Here is a 20,699-nt window from a genome sequence, read left to right as displayed (position 1 = left end):
GCCCCAGATGTGATTCTCCTCCAAGAAACACATCTAAAGGGAAATCACTGTAGGGCCTTGGATAGGTTTGGGTATAGTCTCAGGGCACATGCAGGCTAAACCTCGGGCTCTAGAGGGGGTTCATACACCACAAAGTCATAACAGATTACCTGGGCAGATACACCGCGCTTAGCGGGGTATGGTAGGGAGTTAGGATTAACCTCTGTTCAGTATATTCACCACCTGGGCTACAAGCCACCACATTAGACATACAAGGTTCTACGTTATTGCAGCTACCATCGATAAAGCACTCGTCATCATCTTCGTAGTCCGACTGGTCGCCGTCCCAATTTTCGTCAATGACAATGACTTTCTGAGTATCCTTATCGTCGACAATAAAGGAGCTTGACTCATCGTCAAACTAGAACGTCAAAATAGACGCAGACGAGACTGAGACTCTGGTGAGGGTTGTCGTTGACGAACTCACTCCAACGAAAGTAAGTGGAGTTTTTGTCATCAGATCTTGCTTCTTAGTTGCATCTGAAGACTTTATGTTCTTCTTCTTTGGAGGTTGCTGCGAGGAGTGACCTGTAGAGACATCCCAAGGTCTTCTTTGAGGCGTCTTTGAGGAGGATCTTGAGGAACCTTCACCATCCTCAGAAGATGTCTTTAAGTCTCTGAAGCCATATTAATAGCCTCCCCTCACGGTCCTTCAAAGTCTTTGAAGAAAAAGTGTGACATACCTTGCAATCCTTTGGTTTGTGATAAGGAAAAAGGCATTCTTTATGAGAGAAAAAATATGTAGACAAGAGGAATTGGAAGATAAGATGAGAAAACTGAGCAGAGCACGGTGGAGTCTACCTTAGCCCAACGGGCCTTCAGAGTCATCTTCTTACAAGACGGGCAATCCTCGACGTCATGGTCGGAGCTCAGACAGCAGACGCAGCACTCATGCGGATCAGTGATTGACATTGTCTTGCCATATTCTTCGCAAGCTTTAAATCTGGTCTTCTTCAACGACATCTCGACAGAATACAATGGAACACAGAGAAAACCACAAAGGTCAACGGGTGGACCGGTTTGCCACTCACGAGAATGCTCACTGCCCGTTATTCTGCAGTCTCCAGTATCCAATGCAAGGAGCACTGGGGGACGAAGGTGGTAACTCCTTTCCATCTGGGGCAGTCCATTACCCTCCCTACCTTTTATCCTCCCCCTTACCCTTCCAAGGATGAGGAGAGACTTCACCGCTTGGACCCTAAGAGGGCGGTGAGCTTTTACCTGGACAGGACAAGAGAGTTCAGGTTGGATGACCAGCTGTAGCGCTCTGTCCTCCAAGATTTTCTGGTATAGGAGAGTGGACACCCTCCTTCGGGAGTGGGGACTGCTGTGGGACTCTATTCACAAGGTGGGGAATCCACTGGCAGATGTATCTATCAGAAGAACAAGTTACTTACCTTCGGTAGCGCTTTTTCTGGTAGATACAGTATCTGCCTGTGGATTCCGCATTGACTCACCCGCCTCCCCGTTGTCCTCTCTTCTATACCTGAGTTTATCGTAATGTAAATATTTTTATTGTCAAGGAGATGTTTTATTTCAATTGCATTCCTGCATTTGCTTGACACTGTGTGTGTTATCTTGACATTTGTGTACTGTGTATACTGTATATATATCTACTGTCATCGGTCCGTCCGTATGCCTCGAAGGCACGGAAAAAAGGGCGGAACTGATGTCATCACGCCGGCGTGGGCCTATTATGGTGTCAGTGACGTCAGCGGAGTCGCGCGCGATGCCGTGCCTCTATGACGTCGTCCACGTCGGCGCGAAGCTACAAAAAGAATTTCCGAATGTTGCCGACGCAAGGGGATATTTAAAGCACAACAAAGTTCCTTGTAGAATTAGCAGTTTTCCAGCAACAATAAAAGTGTCAAGATAACGTCAGTAATTAAAAAAGTCTCAAGGGACACTTGTGTAAAGGTTCGAAAGGCGAACCCATCAAAAATGTTAGTACAAGGTTCAAGTCCCACTGAGGCACAATAAAAGGTGTATGAAAACCACAAAGTACCAAAGTTACTGTACAGCTACAGACGATCCCTTGAAAACCGTTAGCGTCGACGACGCGGAAAAAAGGGAACTGATGTCATCACGCCGGCGTGGGTCACGCGATACCGTGCCTCTATGACGTCAATCACGTCGGCGCGAAGCTACAAAAAGAAGTGTTTTATGTGCATAGGTTAGTGGGTTACTGCTTTTGTCACAGAGATTCGTTTGTTACTGTGCGGTTCATAAGTGGCAATCGTAATCTAGCACAGTGACCTATAAACTGTCATCAGAGAGCTCCTTGCAAACTGCATGGTACAAGTTAGAAACACATGTTTTTCCAAGTCTTTTGTTATCCTGATGCTGCTAAAAAGGTTTATTTGGGTGGAAATACATTTTACAAGTCAATGCCAACCACTGTGTTATGTTCTGAATCCTGAGATTGTGCTTCTCCAGACCAAGCACTCTTTAAAAATGCCTACCAGTATGAATGACATGTGAATCCTACACCTTGCAGTCGCATTTGCCTTATGTAATATTTTCTATATACTGATTTACATGTTTGAATCATTGTCTATATGGGGCAGATTTACAAAGAAAGTGACTCAGTGTGTGCCGCAAGCCATTGAGTCACTTTCCAAAACACAGGGATGCGACATATTTACAACAATATGTCACATCTCTGTGCTTTCCCCTGTGCTGGTGCAAAAACTGCTGCCATGCGCCTGCACAAGCATCCTTGCACCATGATGCAAGGACGTCTGCGTTGTTTATATGGAGGATGGGCTTATTTCCTGCACATAAACAATCAGAAATTACGTTTTTCAACTTCTAAGTGTACTGCATTAGCACACATAGAACTTGCAAAACGTCATTGTTTTAATGATTGTTTATGTGCAGGAAGGGACACCTTACTGTTCATAAACAATCACTAGAGGTAAATTCCTCTTTCTATGCGTGCTGCAGAATGCAACACGTATAGAAAGAGGAAAAAACAAGGAATGAATACATTTCTCTTCGTTGCGCCTCCCTACACAACCCCTGTGGAGACATAGCATTCAGACACATTTCCAGATTTACGATTTCTTGTAAATCTGGAAGTGTGTCTGGTTTCACGGGAACACCCACAGCAACACCCATGGAACGCAAAGTGCTGTGTGCAATATTTACAAGACCAAGAAGTCACGCAGGGTGGCTTTTCCTGCCTTGGAAATATGGGGCACTAAAATGCACCACCGGTGCATCGCAAGGGGCTTGGAAATCTGCCCCTATGTGTGTGTGATGTAAAGTGCTCTGACATACTACAATGGTATGAGAGATGCTTTAAAACAAATGAAATACATGTGACAGAGGGGCTATGGAGAAATGAGAGGCACTGTTGGAGGGTGATAATAAGGGAATCATTGAAGAACCCCAAGAAAGCTTGTCGTATCCTGGTGCATAGTAAGGTCATAATTTACTATTCTTTAAAAGCTGATACAATTCAATGATAAATTTGTTGTAGAATGCACCTTTGTTTCCTAAATTTTCTTGGGGGAGAGCCTCCCAAAGCCCCTTTTGTAGTGGTCAGGCTGTTCTTAAAACATTTACCAGGGCTGCTTTGGGTTTCCAGTCTGGCTCTGGCAGGAGCCTTGTACTGCGAATTTAAAACCAACCATTTAAAAGTTAGTCACGGAGATGCAGCACTAACCTTCCCGTTTTTTGCAAATTCTTTCAATATAAAATACTAACATCCTTAGAAATTCAAGTATTTGTTTTGTGTGCGCACGTGTGTTTATTGTTTTCGAATGACTGTTTTAATGTTTGAAATTAAATTCATACAAATTGCTTGGGGGTCCCCGGCTGAAGTGATTACTCAGTGGGGGTCCTCAGAAGTCAAAAGTTTGGGAACCACTGTTCCAGAGGGTGGTGTCAGCTGATTGGTTGTTCTCTTAGGTTTGGTCCTTTTTTAAATAAAGACTCAGATATGTCACTAAATATAAGGCCTCAGGCCTGTTACCTTCTATGTCTAATGTGACATTACCATTATATATGTACCAGGAATTCCCATCTCGATGACTGGGAATGATTCAAGCATGTGAATCTATGAAAGATACCCTAATACTGGATAAATAATTGTATAAGTGAGGACTAGATCTTGCACTGGGGTTGCATCACTTTTGTGGCACAACTCCAACGCAAAATCTAATTTGTTAAATATTGTAATGAGCTCAACTGTACTCATGCTAGACCTGCTTAACATATGTGAGGTCTTAGAATCTGATCTCATTTTTTGTGATATCACTTCCTTTGAGGTCATGTGCGATGTCACGTGCTGTAATGACACTTGCATACTGCCTAACTTGGTTAGTGCCCCACTTATTTTTATAAATAAGTATAATGGAGAACTGGTGTTGGTGGTTGTAGGAGGTTGGTTTAGTTTATGGTGCACACTCTCAGGAGTGATGCACCTTGCACTAATCCAGGCAACCCTTTATGGTGATTTTAGTGGTCTTTGATAACCAAAGAAAGCTTTCAACGTCATAGCAGTGTAGAGCAGCCTTTAGGCTCATCTTGATGGATTGTAAGGCAGCTTGCTTTACCTCATTTCATCGGAAATGTGGATTAGATGAAAAAGAACCACACAGTGTTTATGAAAATAGGTTTATTTATTATGCAACACAATCTCTAACACATTAGTATATCTCCTACCCAGGAATATCAACAATACACACAAGAATACTTCAAAATATTCAGGTAAGTAGCACAAATATATGCTGGTCTCCAGGGGGAGACCAAACCATATACTAAGAAAGTGGAATGCGAACTGCAAAGGAGAACAGGACTTGGACCAGAAGGCTCGAAGGAGCTGGGGACACAAGCAAACACCCCAGATATGTACCCAGGAACCCCATGGAGGCTGGAAGGTTGAAGCACCACCCCACCCATGAATGCCCCGAGAACCAGGTTACCTGCACCAGGGAAGCAGGTTGCAAAGGGGTGAAGTGACGTCGGAACCTGCCATAGACGACAATGGAAGACTTCAAAGAAGACGCCCCTGGAGAAGTCTGTGAAAGAGTCCAGTGAAATCAAAGAGTGGATTCTAGAAGAGGAGCACCTGCAAGCAGAGTGCTACCTGGAAGTGACCAGGGCGCACGGAAGCAAATGCCCACCGATGTCAGGAGGATTAAGAATGAAGACGGTGACCTAGTCGCTGTGAAGACCAGGCAATGCTGAGGAAGACCAAGAGCCGTGCACGAGCTGTCCAATATCAGATGTCGGTGTCCAGGTTGTCGGTGTCCGCCAGGAGCACCAACAAGCCTCGATAGTCGCAACTGGCGTGGAAAGCAAAAAGATGCAAACATTGGGACCAGCAAGGTACAAGGGGCTCACCAAGTGCAGGAGAGTCAGTTGAGGGGGCCCACTCAAGCAAAAAAAGTCCCTCATGAGGACCCAAAGGCCGAAGGCACAGGAGTCGCAAGAGGACCTAAGGCAGCTCACCAAAGATGGAGACCAACGGTGTATAGGATGCAGTACGGACGGTGATCTTTGAGGGATGAGGTGCTAGAGAGTGGAGCTTCTTGTAGCCCGAAGATCTCTGGATGGCACAGCCAACAAGCCTTGGCAATGGGAAGTCCAAGCGGTGCACAGGGGTTTGGTCAATAGTAAATCGTCAAGAAATGGGAAAATCTGCAGGCCTCTTAATCGTAGATATGCTGCCACGCGAGCGAGACACTTGGTAAAAAGCCGAGAAGCTGAGTGGATGCTGAAGGGAAGGACCTTGAACTGATAGTGCTCGCCTGCCACAGGGAAACGGAGAAACCTTTGATGTTTGGGATGGTTGGGAATATGGAAATACGCATCCTGTAAATCGAGGCTGGCCAGAAAATCTGAATAGTTTAGAAGCTGTGATTACTCCTAGAGAGTTACATGAGGAAGGATTTTTTCTGCAGTTATTTGTTGAGCTTTCTGAGGTCCAGAATGGGACGCCATTCGCCTGATTTCTTCTTCACACGAAAAAAGTGGGAGCAGAAGCTCCTTTCGCTTTGACAGTGTGGTACAGATTCTATTGCTACTTTTTGTGGCATGACAAATGCTTCTTTCTTAATTAACTGAAGATGGGATGGTAGAGTTTTTTGAGGTGGGTAAGGAGCTGGTACTGTGACAAATTCCAGGGTATAGCCATATTTAATTGTATCTAGAATCAGTCTGTCAGTGGTAATTTTTTGCCATTTTCTGAAACAGCGTGAAATGCAAGTTCCTCTTGTTGAAATGATAGTGGGGAGAGCAGCAAGCGCTAAGACCTCGTCACTATTTTCTAACAGTATACCTAGACTGCACCAGTTGTTTCTGTCTGGGTTGCCTGGAGTAGGCAGCCTGTGGTGGTGCACAATATGTCTGTTGATCTTCGGAGGAAGGCCGAAATCAGGTATAGGTCTGAGGTTGGTATTTTTGGTAACCTACACAAAATAAATGTGTTCATCTACCACATACTTCACAAATGGGGGTCTTCCTGTATTGGAGCGTGCCCAAAGCCTTAGCCTTCTCTGTGTCTGCCTTAATGGTCTGCAAGGCATCATCAATATGCTTACTAAATAGTGCATCGCCACCAAAAGGCATATCTAGTATTTTGCTTTGCACCGCAGGGCGAAATGTTGTTGCTCTCAACCACCCTTGTCGCCTAAGGACAGCAGCTCCAGTGAGATGACGAAAGGCTAGAGAAGCCACATCCAAGGAAGCATCAATATGTGTTGTAGACCTCTCTCGTTCAAAAAGAATTGTTCTTGCCTCTGGTCTATTGTCCACTGGAAGGAGGTCCACGTATAGAGCAATATCGGGCCATATTTGATGGTCGTATCTTCCCAATATCGCAAGCATGTTAGTCACACACACAGTAGAGCCTGAGTGCCTGAGGTGCCATTATCAAGACTCCTTCCTTCTTCGTCAGGTGGTACGGTGATCGGCTCTGAAGGATTCCTTGACCTCCGTTGTGCAGCTTGTGTGATTAAGGAGTCTGGTTGTAGGTGCCCTACCAGATGAGCTGGCGCACCATCAGGAGCCTTATATTTTTTATCAGTCTTCCGAGATAAATCTTTAAAGTCATAAAGACAGCAAGCAGACTGCTTGACAGTCATTGATAATTGAAAGCGAGAAGCTGTCCTTTCCATCAATGCATGAAAGACGCCAATGTCCTCCAGCTGAGAATTTGCTATCTGAGGAGACAGGGAAGCAGGTGTTGAGATAATGTAATCTTCCCACTCATTGCACATTGGTCTTGTACCTTGAAGTTATCCTTCCTATATCTCCCCATCATCAGTGATATCATGCTGTTGTCAAGGTAAAACACTATCTGTTACAGGTGATGTTCTAGGCAAAGGCTTAGACGTGTGTTAGAGATGTTTGTGAGGTGGCGGCAGAGGTGCACTCAATGAAGGAAAACGAGTACGATGGTGCTGCAACATGTCTTGCAATTCTTGGACTAATGCCACAGGAAGGTGGCCATTGGTTCTCAAACAGGTATTACATCTTTGAATGTTGCGTGGGAAAGTCATATTGATAGAAACCCTCATAGTCATCTTCATCATCGCCCTGAAATTTGACGTGAAGCTTAGAGGGACTGTGACCAGGGCCAAACATGTCATCCTCATCAGACTCCTCCACAAAAGTTGAAGGTGGCCAAGGCAAAACCAATGAAGGATTGGTTTTGCCTTGTCACCTCTATGACAGTGTCGTCAACGAGAACGTCGTCGATGGGTATAATGGTGTTAGTTGTAACGTCGATGGTCGCTTGAGGCCAGGAGTAGCCTCAGCGTTGTCAACTTTGTCTACGGCAGTGGTGTCTGTCGTAGATGAGGACATAATAGAAACATTGTGACGAAATTATAGTGGCCATCGCTGACAATGCGGGAATTGTCGTTGCAGTCGTTGTCGACAAAGAGGTGGTCATCAACAGAAAAAACATAATCGACGGGGATTTAGACTTCAACGAGGAAAGCATTTTTCGACTGTGAAGACATTGTCGACAAGGAAGACGTCGGCAGTGATGGTACCTTAGACGCTGCTGAGAGCGTCGTCTGTGAAGCCGCCGTCGATAGCGCAGCAGAGTCCTTCGCGGATGATGGATTTTTCGACGATGAGGTCTTCGACGACGGTGCCCTGACAGTGATTTCTGCGCCGACGGGGACCCAGAGGATGGTGTCTCCGAAGATACAGGTTTTTATAAACTGTAATCTTTACAGATGGCTCTGAAGAGGGTTTCCCATGCTTAGAGGCCAGATTACTTTTTTCCTCTTTTGGAAATGAATGCTTTACTTTTTGTGAGAGACCTGCTGCTACATGACGGGACTTTTTGGAAGCCTTCTTACTAGAACCCTCAGGAGATTTTTGGTACCTCTCCCTCATTTTAGATCTTTCCAGAGAGATGTGGGGTAGAGCTTCCCTCATCATCCGAAACGAAATCAGACTTATTTTTCAGTCGCTGCAGCCAAATCAACAACCTACCCTCTCTCTGTCTTTAAGGAGTTTGATTGAGAAGTTCTACAAATCTTGAAGTCCTTCACTTTATGCTGGGGGTAGAGACAGTAAATACAGTTTTTACGGGGGTCTTCAGCCTGCAGCCTCTTCTTACCACATATTCCACATGACATGAAGAGACCTTTCTTTGAGGAAACCTACCTTTTTCAAGCAGATATGTGGTCATTTTGAAGAAAAAACTGAGCAGAGTTTAGGGAGACTCCGGTCACACGACATGCTGTAGAAAATCTGAGGAACTTAGCCTCTTTTGCAAGTGTTCTACAGGGTGCAGTCGCCTGATTATTTATTACTATAGTCTATGATAGTAATATCTACTGCTTTTATAAGGATACCATGGGACTCCTACTACAACGACGGGGATGATGCAAGCATGTGAATCTATGAAAGATCCAATCAGGAGAACATCCATCTAAACATTTGAAGGTTCTGGAAAAAAAGAAATTCTCCAGTACTCCCTGTGTCTCAAAGTTACTCTCAATTTAACCAGGGCTGTCCAGCCAAACACCCCATTAATTGAAGCACTTTATGACTCTCTTTGGACAGATTCCTCTCTTTACGGTTTCCAGAGGCATGACAAGAAACTAACATTTTTGTGTTAGTCAAAAAATTTCATAATTTTTTTCTTCATTGCATCAAGGATGCGATCCTGTTCTTCATCAGTGGATTCCACCTTCATGATTTTGGACAATGCATTCACCTCCAATATCTTAAATCTGAGGATCATGTGAGTTGAGTACTATTTGCACAGACTCAAACCATATGAATAGTTTCCTCTACACCTTCTGGCACTCCTACACTTCAGAGTACCACTTTTTGTTGATTTCAGTGAGATAGGTATGCACCAATGTTCACACTTCAGCTTGTTATTTCATTTGACGCAAGCTGCATCTTATGGATGTGGCTCTAAAAGGCTAATAAAGTCTGGGGTTGTTTGGGGTCTCTTGTAGGCTGGCACTGTCAAGCAGGTTGGGGTGAACTGTACAGAGTAGGGTGGGGAAAAACAGACTTGCATATAATTGATACCTGTGTGTATTGGAACAGTATAATGAGTAAAAAATACCATGGACAGGAATAGAGCCTGGAGTCACTACCATCACAGAGAACAATTCAAGTATTGTATCCGTAATTGTTATATTTTAACCTTCTACCCAACACTTATGAGTTATGCTTGCCCATAGTAGCAGCTAAGATCAAGGTTGCACTTTGGAGGTTAAACATACTGCAAATATTCACACCAGCCATAACACATGATATAACAATGAATACCATGCCAACATCGCTGTTATCTCATCTCATATGGTATACCACTCATCTGAATATCTGCTTTTCCAAGTTAACATGAAAACATAAAACAGACTGATACTGGCAATCCTTAAAACAAGTAGAAAATTAAATGGCTGAGCCGTACGAGGCACCGATAGTAAATTCCTTCCATTCAAGCTAGCAAACTTCTAACGGCATGCAATCAAGAAAAAGGGTTGAAACTCATAGGGACCATGGATATGTCCTCAATTCAATACTAGATCTTGTGATCTGAAGAAACTCAGTAGCGGATTCAACTTGTTTGTAATGTATAACATTTGCCCTGTTTGCATTGCATGGGTACATTACATGCACAAATGCAAAAGAGGAATAGTTGGTAGGCACGTGAAAATTATGGATAATTAATACTTCAAAACTTAACAAAACTACCAATTGTCAATTCATGAGTGACTGACCTATGGTTGTTGGGGAACATGATTATTGACGACTCCTGTCTCAAGAACGGAGACATACAAATAAAACAATATCACATCGGTTCCAGATTGTGAAGAATACATCTCATCTTCTCCCACAAATGTTGGAGAACACATATGATGTGGTCCGTTCCTGAGGTCCAAAATGTTTGGAAGACTATGACAGCCAAACCAGCAAAACTTGGAGTTGGGTTTGTTTGGATTTCTTGAAACCGTCACCCTACAAAACATATTGGTCAGCTGAAGATGTGTCCTGGAAAACTTATTTTTATTCAACTGGTGGACAAGCGCATGGGAAAACAGTAAAAGCTCTTTAGTAGCACTTGATTAGTTGGGACTGTGCATGTGCTATTTATACATTCCTTAATCCGTGTAAAAAGTATAGTGATTACTCAACGTGTAACATAAGTGAAATGACCAAATATTGGGAGGGGGCTATAACTCCTGGTTAAGTAATGACAGCAAGTTTAATGAGTATCTTATAATTTATATGCTACATAAACAAAGACTATCACTCTTCCACGGTTGGATTTTCCAATGCCACCTTGGTACATAAATCTATCTTAATTCTTAGGAAGTACACCAAAGATATTCAATGAAAGTTTACAACACAAATACACAAAAACCAATTAGAAAACAGAGTTTGAAATGAGTAGACATTAAAAATACAAATATCACAGAACCACAGTCACCAAAGTTCAAAGTTGTTAGATAAATAAGTTATAATTGACACATACCTTCACATGTAGCTCAGGGTGGGAGTTCATGTAATCAAAAAGTCTCTGATAATTCTGAAACTGCTGGTCCCATTCTGAGCTCTCAGTGTAACGAAAATCATCTCCAAGTGGAATGAGGATAACCTTTGTGCGAAAGAGTTTCGACTTCTTTCTGTACTGATCTAGAATCATCGCAGCCCTTTACAAAATAAACCTTAGCATTAGTTAGTTATAATGGGGTGTAGTGTAGTTCCTATATTCCCAATAGGCTGGACGCATTGAAATAATATACACTATAGATTTGACATAGGACTGAGGTCTTTATGGCTCTATCGAGTACATTAAACTTAATTGTGTGTGTGCCAGCGAACTCAGAGGTCACTAGAACTTTTCTCGAATAAACAAGAAGGGATTAGTCTCTGACAACCGCATAAACATGACAACTTTGTTTCCCCTAGAACCGGAACAATATCTTCAGAGTTGTGAAAACATTAGATAACTATTTCACTCAGTCAATCATGCATGCTTCTTTTCTACAGAGTTGCATAGAAATAGAGAGACAGGCATTTCTATAAAAGGGGTTTATTGAACAGTCTTATTTCTCATGCAAGAGATATGAACTGCTACAATCGTTAGACAGAATGCTAAGTATAATGCATACAGCGTGAACAGTAATATAAAATAATACTGTAATAGTATTGTCTGTTGCTATGACATACATAAAAATACATATATAAATAACCCAGGCTAAAATATTCAATTGGTGCTTCTAAAATACGCCTACCCCAATGTACCTAACCTAGGTCTAGTACCAGGGAGGAAGTAGGTGCTGCCTTAGCATACGTTTTAGTTCTGCCAAGAGTTGCCAAAGGTTTCTCTAGGTTCTAATCAGCTTCATACCTTAGAATAGGAGAGGTTGGTATCTCTTTCCCTGGACTCGATCTCCCAGAGAGTTGGCTTTCTTCAGCACTTGCTGTAGCGAGCTGCGCCGTGCAAGTAGGTAGTCGAACTGCACCGAACTACACTGTGCTTTGCCATAGCAAGTAAAGGTATATTTATACCTTGAAGGTGTTTAGGAATGCCAGTATTGATGTAAAAGTCGGGCATATGAATGTCATGAATGAACCCTTAAGGAATAGATTTTCATACATAATAAATGAGTTCTTGGAGAAATCAATATCCAGGTAAGGGGAAGTCTCTTCAGCTTAAGAGTCTGGTTTTCCAAGAAATCGTTGTGACGTTAATAAACGGATGGAAGTAGCCATGCCTGTATTTGGGTAGCATGGGCTATGCCTAAATAAGGACTGGATGTCTATGCTTATAAAAGGGCAATGTGAATTGTACATATATAAGGGCATGAATCCAGAAAGTGCATACGGAATCTAAATCGATACACAACAGGGGGTTCTGAAGCACAGTAGCAATACCGAGGACCGCCTTACCATGTAATATTAACACAATACACAAAGATGATCCTTGGATTCAACAACAATAATCCTTAGCTCAGTCCTGGTAGTGTGACAAAGAGCAGTCAGTTATTACTGGAGGAACATGGGTTTAAGATATATAGAGAGAGTCAGTCAGTCAGTCAAACAGGCTTTATTCGACATAGTCATAAAAGCACTACATATACAAATTTATATAAAAATGGAATTAAAATTTATACAAAATTTAAAACAGATAATTCATTGTAATAAAAATAACCAATTTTAAGATACATCAAGTATTCATTGATAAAATGCATTTTCAAAAGCCAACCCCTTTACATGTTTTACTTCTAATAATCCAGGCCCATCCTAGATATTTTGCCACAGCTATATATATTACAGGGCTTGGGTTTGTGCAAATGATTCGAATAGCCACAGTTCCACTCTGAGTACCTAATAGTTTAGCCATAGGTCGCAGCCAAACTCTGCGCGGGGCAGAGTAGGCTGGGCACACAATTAGTAAGTGGCCAACTGTTTCTTTGATATCTGGGCAAAATGGACAGGAGCTACTTCCACCGTTTGACCATCTGGATGTAAAAGATCTGATAGGTATACTACCAATTCTCAATTGAAAATAAAGTTTTCTATCCAATGGCTTTGTTATGTCGTCCCAGAATGTCTCGAAACGAGTTTCATCCTTGAACTCCATAAACACCCCTGTTAATGAAAGTGGGGGGACGGTCCTGAAGTGTTTTGAAGATATCATCTCCCAATACAAGCCCTTAAGGACCTTTTTTGATGGAAATACAGCATTGGTTGGGTCATTCCATGTTTCCGCCAGTCCCAGCTCTCTGAGAACCGCTCTAATTCCAGAGAGCCATTTTATCTGGTGAAAGACATCACATTTAATAAGGTCCAGGAGTCCTACTGCAAATATTTTCAGCTCAGGCGTTACCCATATTCGACGCCAGTACAATACAGGACGGAGATTTGCAATGATCTCAATTGGTTTTATGCCTAGGTCCTGTAGAACCGGGCCCATGGGGGTACTGTGAGGGAGCATAACAAGATTTCGTCGGAACCTGTTTTCGGAGGCTGTTAGCTTACTTAGGTTTCCCTGTCCCCACATCTCAACCCCATAAAGTGCTGCACTCACGGCCTTTGCATTATAAACTTTAAGTGCAGGTGCCATCGGTTTTGTCAGGGATTTTGCATGTTCAGTGCCCCTGCGATTTGCCTGTGCTTGAGGGTAGCCAGGTCAATCTGTTCATTCCATCGTAGGTCATGTTGGATGGTAACACCTAGATATGAGAACGATTTTACTTGCTCTAGTGGTAGGTAATTCATCAAGACCTTTCCTTTGAATGACTTGTGTTGATTAAAAGACATAAATTTGGATTTTGAGACATTAATTTCCAGGCCATGGTCAGTACAATATGTTTCAAAAATCCTGAGCGCTTTTTGCAGACCACTTGGGGTCTTAGAAATAATAAGACAGTCGTCAGCAAACATTAGGATTGGTATCTTAGCGCCTGCTAAGATCGGTGCATCAACGTTTGCCTCCAACAGGGTCTTTGCTACATTGTTTATGTAGAGAGAGAAGAGGGTAGGCGCTAACACGCAGCCTTGGCGCACTCCTCTCTCTACCGGGAACTGATTAGTAACATATCCTGGGGAACCCCATCTTATCTGGGCGTAATTATGCTCGTGTAATTTGATAATCATAGAAAGAAGGGTGGGGGGCATGCCCATGTCATTTAAGACAAACCAGAGGTTGGACCGTGGTACAAGGTCGAAAGCTGCCCTCAAGTCTATGAAGGCAGCATACAGACTTCCTCCCCCAATTTGAACCACCTTCCAATAGAGCATTGCAAAATGTAAGACTTGGTTGAGTGTGCTTATGGAGGTTCTAAATCCTGCTTGGAGGTGGGTCAAGATGTCCATCTCCCGCTCCCATTCTTGGACCTTATTTAATACCAGTCTGCCATAGATCTTCTGGATGGTATCAATTAGACTGATCGGGCGATAATTGCCTGGAAGCGATTGATCGCCCTTTTTAAACACGGAGATTATTTCCGCCCCGTTCCAGGATTCGGTATTGGGGATCCACTGGCTACCATGTTAGCCAGTAGTAGTATGTACTTCCCCCAGGGTTCTCTATTATTGAGGAAGATGTCAGCTGGGACACCATCTATACCTGGCGCCCTTCCAGGAGTGATAGAATCTAGTGTGCGTTGGGTGTCCATGATAGTAAATGCATCTTCCGTGCAGGGAGTACATACGATCCCTTCTCTCTGTTCTACCGGTAATTCCAGTCCTTTGGCATATTGGGGCCTAAAATGAGTTACCCAATCATCCTGGGCTACCCAATTTTGGGGTTTTTCGGGGCTTCCTTCACAGCCCCATTTCAAAATGTCCCAGAATTGTTTACAATTTTTATGGGAACTTGCCTCCTTGAGCTCCTCCCATCTTTTTTCATCCCAGGCGCGCTTGGATTTATGAATAATAGTTTTATACGCGCTCCTGGCAGTGCGAGCACAAGTGCTGGACCCTTTTTTAATGGCTTTGCCTAGTTCCAGCCGCGCTTTTCTACATTCTTTATTATACCATCTTGGAGATTTGTCGGTCCTATTTTTGTTTGGATTATTTGGCTTAACAAATAAACCTTTTATTTGCAAAAAGAGGGTTTCGTGGACCTTACTTGCACTATCTCTCTCAGGTGTAAAAGGTTCGGCGTTGGAACAGGCGCTCAATTCCATAGTAGCTTTCTCTAATTTTTTTTAAAACAAAGTCAATGTTTGAATGATTTTGGGCAACTTTGGCCCACTTCAGGTGGCGCATGTCATTTGCCAATACAACAGGTTGGGAACTTCCGTTACTTGAGTCCTCTGGTGTCGCTGGAACTTCCCAGTAAGAGAAGATCATGCAAAGGGGATTGTGGTCACTTTCTAGGCGGTCAACAACCATCATGTCCACCAGGTGGTGCCATACCTCAAGGTGGACTAGTATGTAATCAATTCTACTTTCTCGGTTGCCGCTCTTGAAAGTCACTGCACCCTTCCGATCTTTCGGGGTCCTTCCATTGACTGCCCTTAGTCCTTGGTTCAGACACATTGAATTAATTTGGATCACCAGATCAGTCCATCTTTTTACTGGGTCCAGTTCTAGTTTAGGTACCCCCCACTGGCTATCTTGGTCATATACAAAATGAGATTCGCCCCCCGATAATGGTTCAAAGTTTACATTAAAATCTCCAGCAATAATCAGCCGTGCGTTTTGGGAAAATTTGTCAATAAGGCCTTCGAGGACAACAAGAGTGTCTGACTTCCGCCCCCTGTGCTCCTAGCATACACATTATAAATGCATAAAGGTTTAGCTCTATTAAGTACAAGGGAGAGAATCTGTATATCCTTGTTATTAGAGGTGAGCTCCTTTACGATGATCCCAGAGTCTTGTTTGACCCAAATAGTTAGTCCCCCCGAGGGTCGTCCCTTGTCTCCTTTTACAGCGGCAATACTAAAATTCAAATACCCTGGGAGATATAATGGATCAAGGAGCCACATTTCTTGGAATATACAGATAGTGAACTGGCTGACAAACAAGACCCACTCAGGGCTTTGCACCTTGGTACTCAACCCTGCAATATTCCATGACAATATTGAGCCAAATATGTCAAAATTTGTCGATCGGCTTGCATCAGGGTTCGGGTCTGGTGTACTAACTCCCCTTTTGTTGAGCCCTGTATGTAAGGAGTGACAAGAATTTCTCATGTAAATGTCCTGGAGTACAGATACTTCTAAATTCGGGTTTGATGGAATGTCTTCCCTACTATACTCCACTATTTCTTGAGGAGCACAAAGTGCTCCAGTGTGGGTTCTCGGTGATGCAATTAGGGTGGATAGAGATGGATCGTCATGATGTTTACCATTAGTAGGTTTAAGATATATAGAGAGAGAGTACCCCACTATCACCAGGGAACAGGGTGCAGTGACAAACCAGTCAGAGAAAGATCCCTGGGTGCGCACTAGTGTATGGATTTACTATGTTTCCATTCCCTTTCTATCTAAGCATTCATACACTATTACTCCAGCGTGGACAGACAAACCAATAGTGATAATAGTAAAAGGTTGATTTCCACACTAAAATTGAACGTTCACAGTCTCTTTATTAAAAAACATAAAGGCAAATCTTCACAACGAATTAAAATTTCAAAGAACACTCTTTGAACATATACAGCATAAAAAGTAATATTAATAACAGTTCATTACATACATAAGGCAAGCACAACTTCATTTGTTGAATTAATACATAAGGAAAGAGAAAACATTAAATACAAATATGACCTACAGATACACAATTAAATCATAACAATACCCCCTACACAACGTGGCCTCTAGATTCACTCGCCACTCTTATTTCTAGATCCAATGGTCTTTGCTAGTGTACAAGTGGTGCAGCCAATAGTACCATTAATCTATGAATATCTATTGCTCCCTAGACCCTACTTGGATTCTACACAGTTAAAGAATGCGTCGACGCGTTTCGGTGCTGTAGTCACTTGATATTGTAGCACCTTCCTCAGGACTGCCGTTTCTTTGGGGTCACCGGCTTCAAGGACTATTTATTGACACCCTCTCCTTGGAGTGTCGATGAATCCACCCCAATCAGTGGTTGTTTGAGCTGTCACCTCAATTCGAGGCCTGTTGTTGAGGGTCAAGGTCCTCCTCTTCACTGGTTTACTGCTGAAGTAAAGGAAACCTCTTCACTTCCTTGTAGATATATGTAGAAAGTTCCACTCTTCTCCTTTGTCTATATGTGTATCTTAAATGTTTTAAAATTTTTCCATGAACGGGCATATGTCCGCATTACTCTGCTGGTGAACTGGATATGTTCTTCTCAAGCCGGAGTTCGCGTTTCTGCCTCGTTCTTCTTCCCGTCTGAGGTGGCAGCTCAAACAACCACTGATTGGGGTGGATTCATCTACACTCCAAGGAGAGGGTGTCAATAAATAGTCCTTGAAGCCGGTGACCTCAAAGAAATGGCAGTCCTGAGGAAGGTGCAACAATATCAAGTGACTCAGCACCGAAACGCGTCGACGCATTCTTTAACTGTGTAGAATCCAAGTAGGGTCTAGGGAGCAATAGATATTCATAAATTAATGGTACTATTGACTGCACCACTTCTACACTAGCAAAGACCATTGGATCTAGAAATAAGAGTGGCGAGTGAATCTAGAGGCCACGTTGTGTAGGGGGTATTGTTATGATTTAATTGTGTATCTGTAGGTCATATTTGTATTTAATGTTTTCTCTTTCCTTATGTATTAATTCAACAAATGAAGTTGTGCTTGCCTTATGTATGTAATGAACTGTTATTAATATTAGTTTTTATGCTGTATATGTTCAAAGAGTGTTCTTTGAAATTTTAATTCGTTGTGTTGTGAAGATTTGCCTTTATGTTTTTTAATAAAGAGACTGTGAACGTTCAATTTTAGTGTGGAAATCAACCTTTTACTATTATCACTATTGGTTTGTCTGTCTACGCTGGAGTAATAGTGTATGAATGCTTAAATAGAAAGGGTATGGAAACATAGTAAATCCATACACTAGTGCGCACCCAGGGATCTTTCTCTGACTGGAACATGGGTAAAGCATTTTACAGTACCATGATGGTGCATAAGTAACTGAGACGACTTGAAAGAAATCCAACGCCAATTTATGAAAACCGAGCTTATTTTAATTTTACATATAGGGCCATATGTAGGTAAAACGTGTTTTGCGATTCTCAAATTGAGATTTTTAGGGAATCGCAATTAGAGAATCGCAAAACGCATTGTAGGTAGGATTTGCAAAATATTTTGCAAATCCCACATATTCCTTATTTGCGAATCGCAAATTGAGATTGCCCATATGAATGAATGGGAAGACATTCTTAATTTGCGTTCCCAATTAGAGAATCGCAAATTGAGAATGCAATTTCAAGGTTGCAAGGGTGTCAATAGGACACCCTTTTGCACCCCTGAAATAAACATGTGCACATGTGGTGCACATACATGTGCTAAGGGCATGTATGTGTGCCACATGGCACTTTGAAAAATGGAAAAAAGTGAATTTTTCAAAGAAATCGCAAATTACCACCAACCTGAAGTTGGTGGTAATTTGCGATTCCTTAAGCCAAAATCGCACAACTTGGGTGCTTCCTACATTGCATTTAAGGAATCGCAATTTGGGATTCCTTAAATGCATTTGCAAAATAACGAATTGCAAATTTTGCGATTCCTTATTTTGCGAGTGGGTTTTTGTGTGCTACATAGCACACTGCCCAAATTGCGATTGCAAACGCTGAAATTCTACAAATTTCATCATTTGCAATCGCAATTTGGCTTCCTACATATGGCCCATAAACACCAAAATGAACTTCGTAACAAACATACAACTGGAGTTGCAGATTTTTAAACATTTTAAAAATAGATTCACTTTCAGTTGTCAAACTGGTCTCATTGAAATGAATATTGTAAAAATACAAGTGACACTCGGTCACTTGCAGAGTGAGTTCAAACAAACCCTCTTGTCAGTTATGACTATCCCTAGACCAAGTTCCAACAGTCGTTGCTTCATTACCTTGCCCAGGGAGTCCGGGTGCAGAGGCGACTTGGCTGTCTTTGGTACTGAACAGGATCTGCAGGAGCTGTCAAACTTGCCGCACTGAACAAAATCACACTTGGAGATGGAGTTCCACTCTACCCACAGACAGTAGAGGCCTTTGTGGTCCTAGGAATCGGGTTCAACGGCTGGATTTCTTCTACCTTGCTTGGCAGCTCTGGGTGCAAAGGTAGCTGGCAGCTGTCAATGACCGGGGCAGTTTCCTCCAGATGCTTTATCACACACAATGACTCCACTTTCAAGATGCAGGAACACAGCAGCAGGGTTGTTGCTGACCTTGGTCGCTGTGAGGCGCTCCCAGACCAGAGATGTCATTCAAGGGGGTCAATCACCCGAAAGGCGATCACCAAGCATTGGCTGTGGCAAATATTGTCCATGGTTACTTCGGCAGCTGGAGGACGACAGGCATAGAGTAGCAGCTTGAACCTTGATGAAAGCTAAGCTACCACTTCGTGCTTGTAGGACACCACTTCTCTTTCGGCTCACTCTTGACAGGCCCAGCGGGTCCCATTTCTTGTCAAGCTCCATGTCGATTTTCCTGCAACTTGCAGGGGACTGGTCCCACCAATCCAAGGGAGTCTGCTTTGGCTTCTGGCGTCCACTGGAATACCGCTTCCTGGAAGCAACAAGCTTTTGCCATGGACAGACATCGAACATTAAGTTCAAGTATATGGTCTCTTCAGGGCACTTAAGTTTGCGCTGCAGCAGAGTCCAAAGTCCTTTTATCAGTAACAGCATCTTGTTTGTTCCTCTTCGCAGATTCAAGGTCAAACTGATGTTTTGGCATCAGGGTAGCCCCCTAAATCCTAGTTTAGGGGAAGGTTAGGGTGTGAGGGACAGTGCCCAATAGGCTACTGGTCCCTGCGGCTAACTCACTCCTGTAGTGACAACATCCTGTGGGTGTACATCACGTTTCTACCTAGAGTCCTTTAATATAGGGTCTTCCAAAATGGCAGAACCCTTCCTTGGCTGTACAGACCTCCCAACCACCCTAAAGGTGTAACTATCCTTTTGGAGATGTACGCTTACTGAAGAACTCATTTTTCCGCCTGTTGGGCTAGATAAGACGGGAAGTGCTTTGTCCTCGAGTGGGGGACAAGAAGTTACACATCAAGGGCGGAGAAAGCCTTTGAGGCTCACTGCCTTGATGAATGTAAACATAGCCATCCTGGGAGCGAAGAGGTGTGACCTCTTTTCCGTCCAGGCCTTTGTCTCCATCCTGGAGAAGTGCTAGCACATTCCACCAGGAGGGCGACTCTTATTTTGGCGGACAACGGCTCGGAGAAGCCCGCCAAGGCACTGGGTCACTATATCCTGGGGCAAACTCAGTCAGGGTGGTTTCCCTGTGCATGTCAGCTCACCCTCTACATGAGAATTGTGTTGGAGGTGAAAAAGCATGGTGTTTGACATCATACATGACACAATATGGTCAATCCATAATGGAACTGGCTATCTTGAGTTTTCTCAGTAGCCAGTCCATGTTACTTTATGGACTGTCAGTCACTTAAGTATAACCTTGCTTTACAGGCTTACTGTAGAGATATATGTATAAACATATATATTCCCACCTTTAATATAATGCACTCTACCTACGGGGCTTTGGAGGGCAACCTTAAGAGTGACTTA

General features: G+C 43.0%; 1 protein-coding gene across 1 annotated transcript in view; it reads right to left on the bottom strand.

The window, feature by feature from the left end:
• The window catches only part of MAN2A1 (mannosidase alpha class 2A member 1), a 1,326,430-nt gene that overhangs the window by 791,875 nt on the left and 513,856 nt on the right, over nucleotides 1-20,699 (bottom strand). The window contains exon 8 of the mRNA XM_086961008.1: nucleotides 11,006-11,183. Within this exon, the coding sequence (XP_086817134.1) occupies nucleotides 11,006-11,183 (178 nt within the window). The remainder of the gene's footprint in view (nucleotides 1-11,005; nucleotides 11,184-20,699) is intronic.

This window comes from Lissotriton vulgaris, chromosome 3_1, assembly GCF_964263255.1.
Source record: "Lissotriton vulgaris chromosome 3_1, aLisVul1.2, whole genome shotgun sequence".
Classification (NCBI taxonomy): Eukaryota; Metazoa; Chordata; class Amphibia; order Caudata; family Salamandridae; genus Lissotriton; species Lissotriton vulgaris.
The sequence above is the reverse complement of the archived record's forward strand: the minus strand, read 5'-3'. Positions and strand labels throughout refer to the sequence as shown.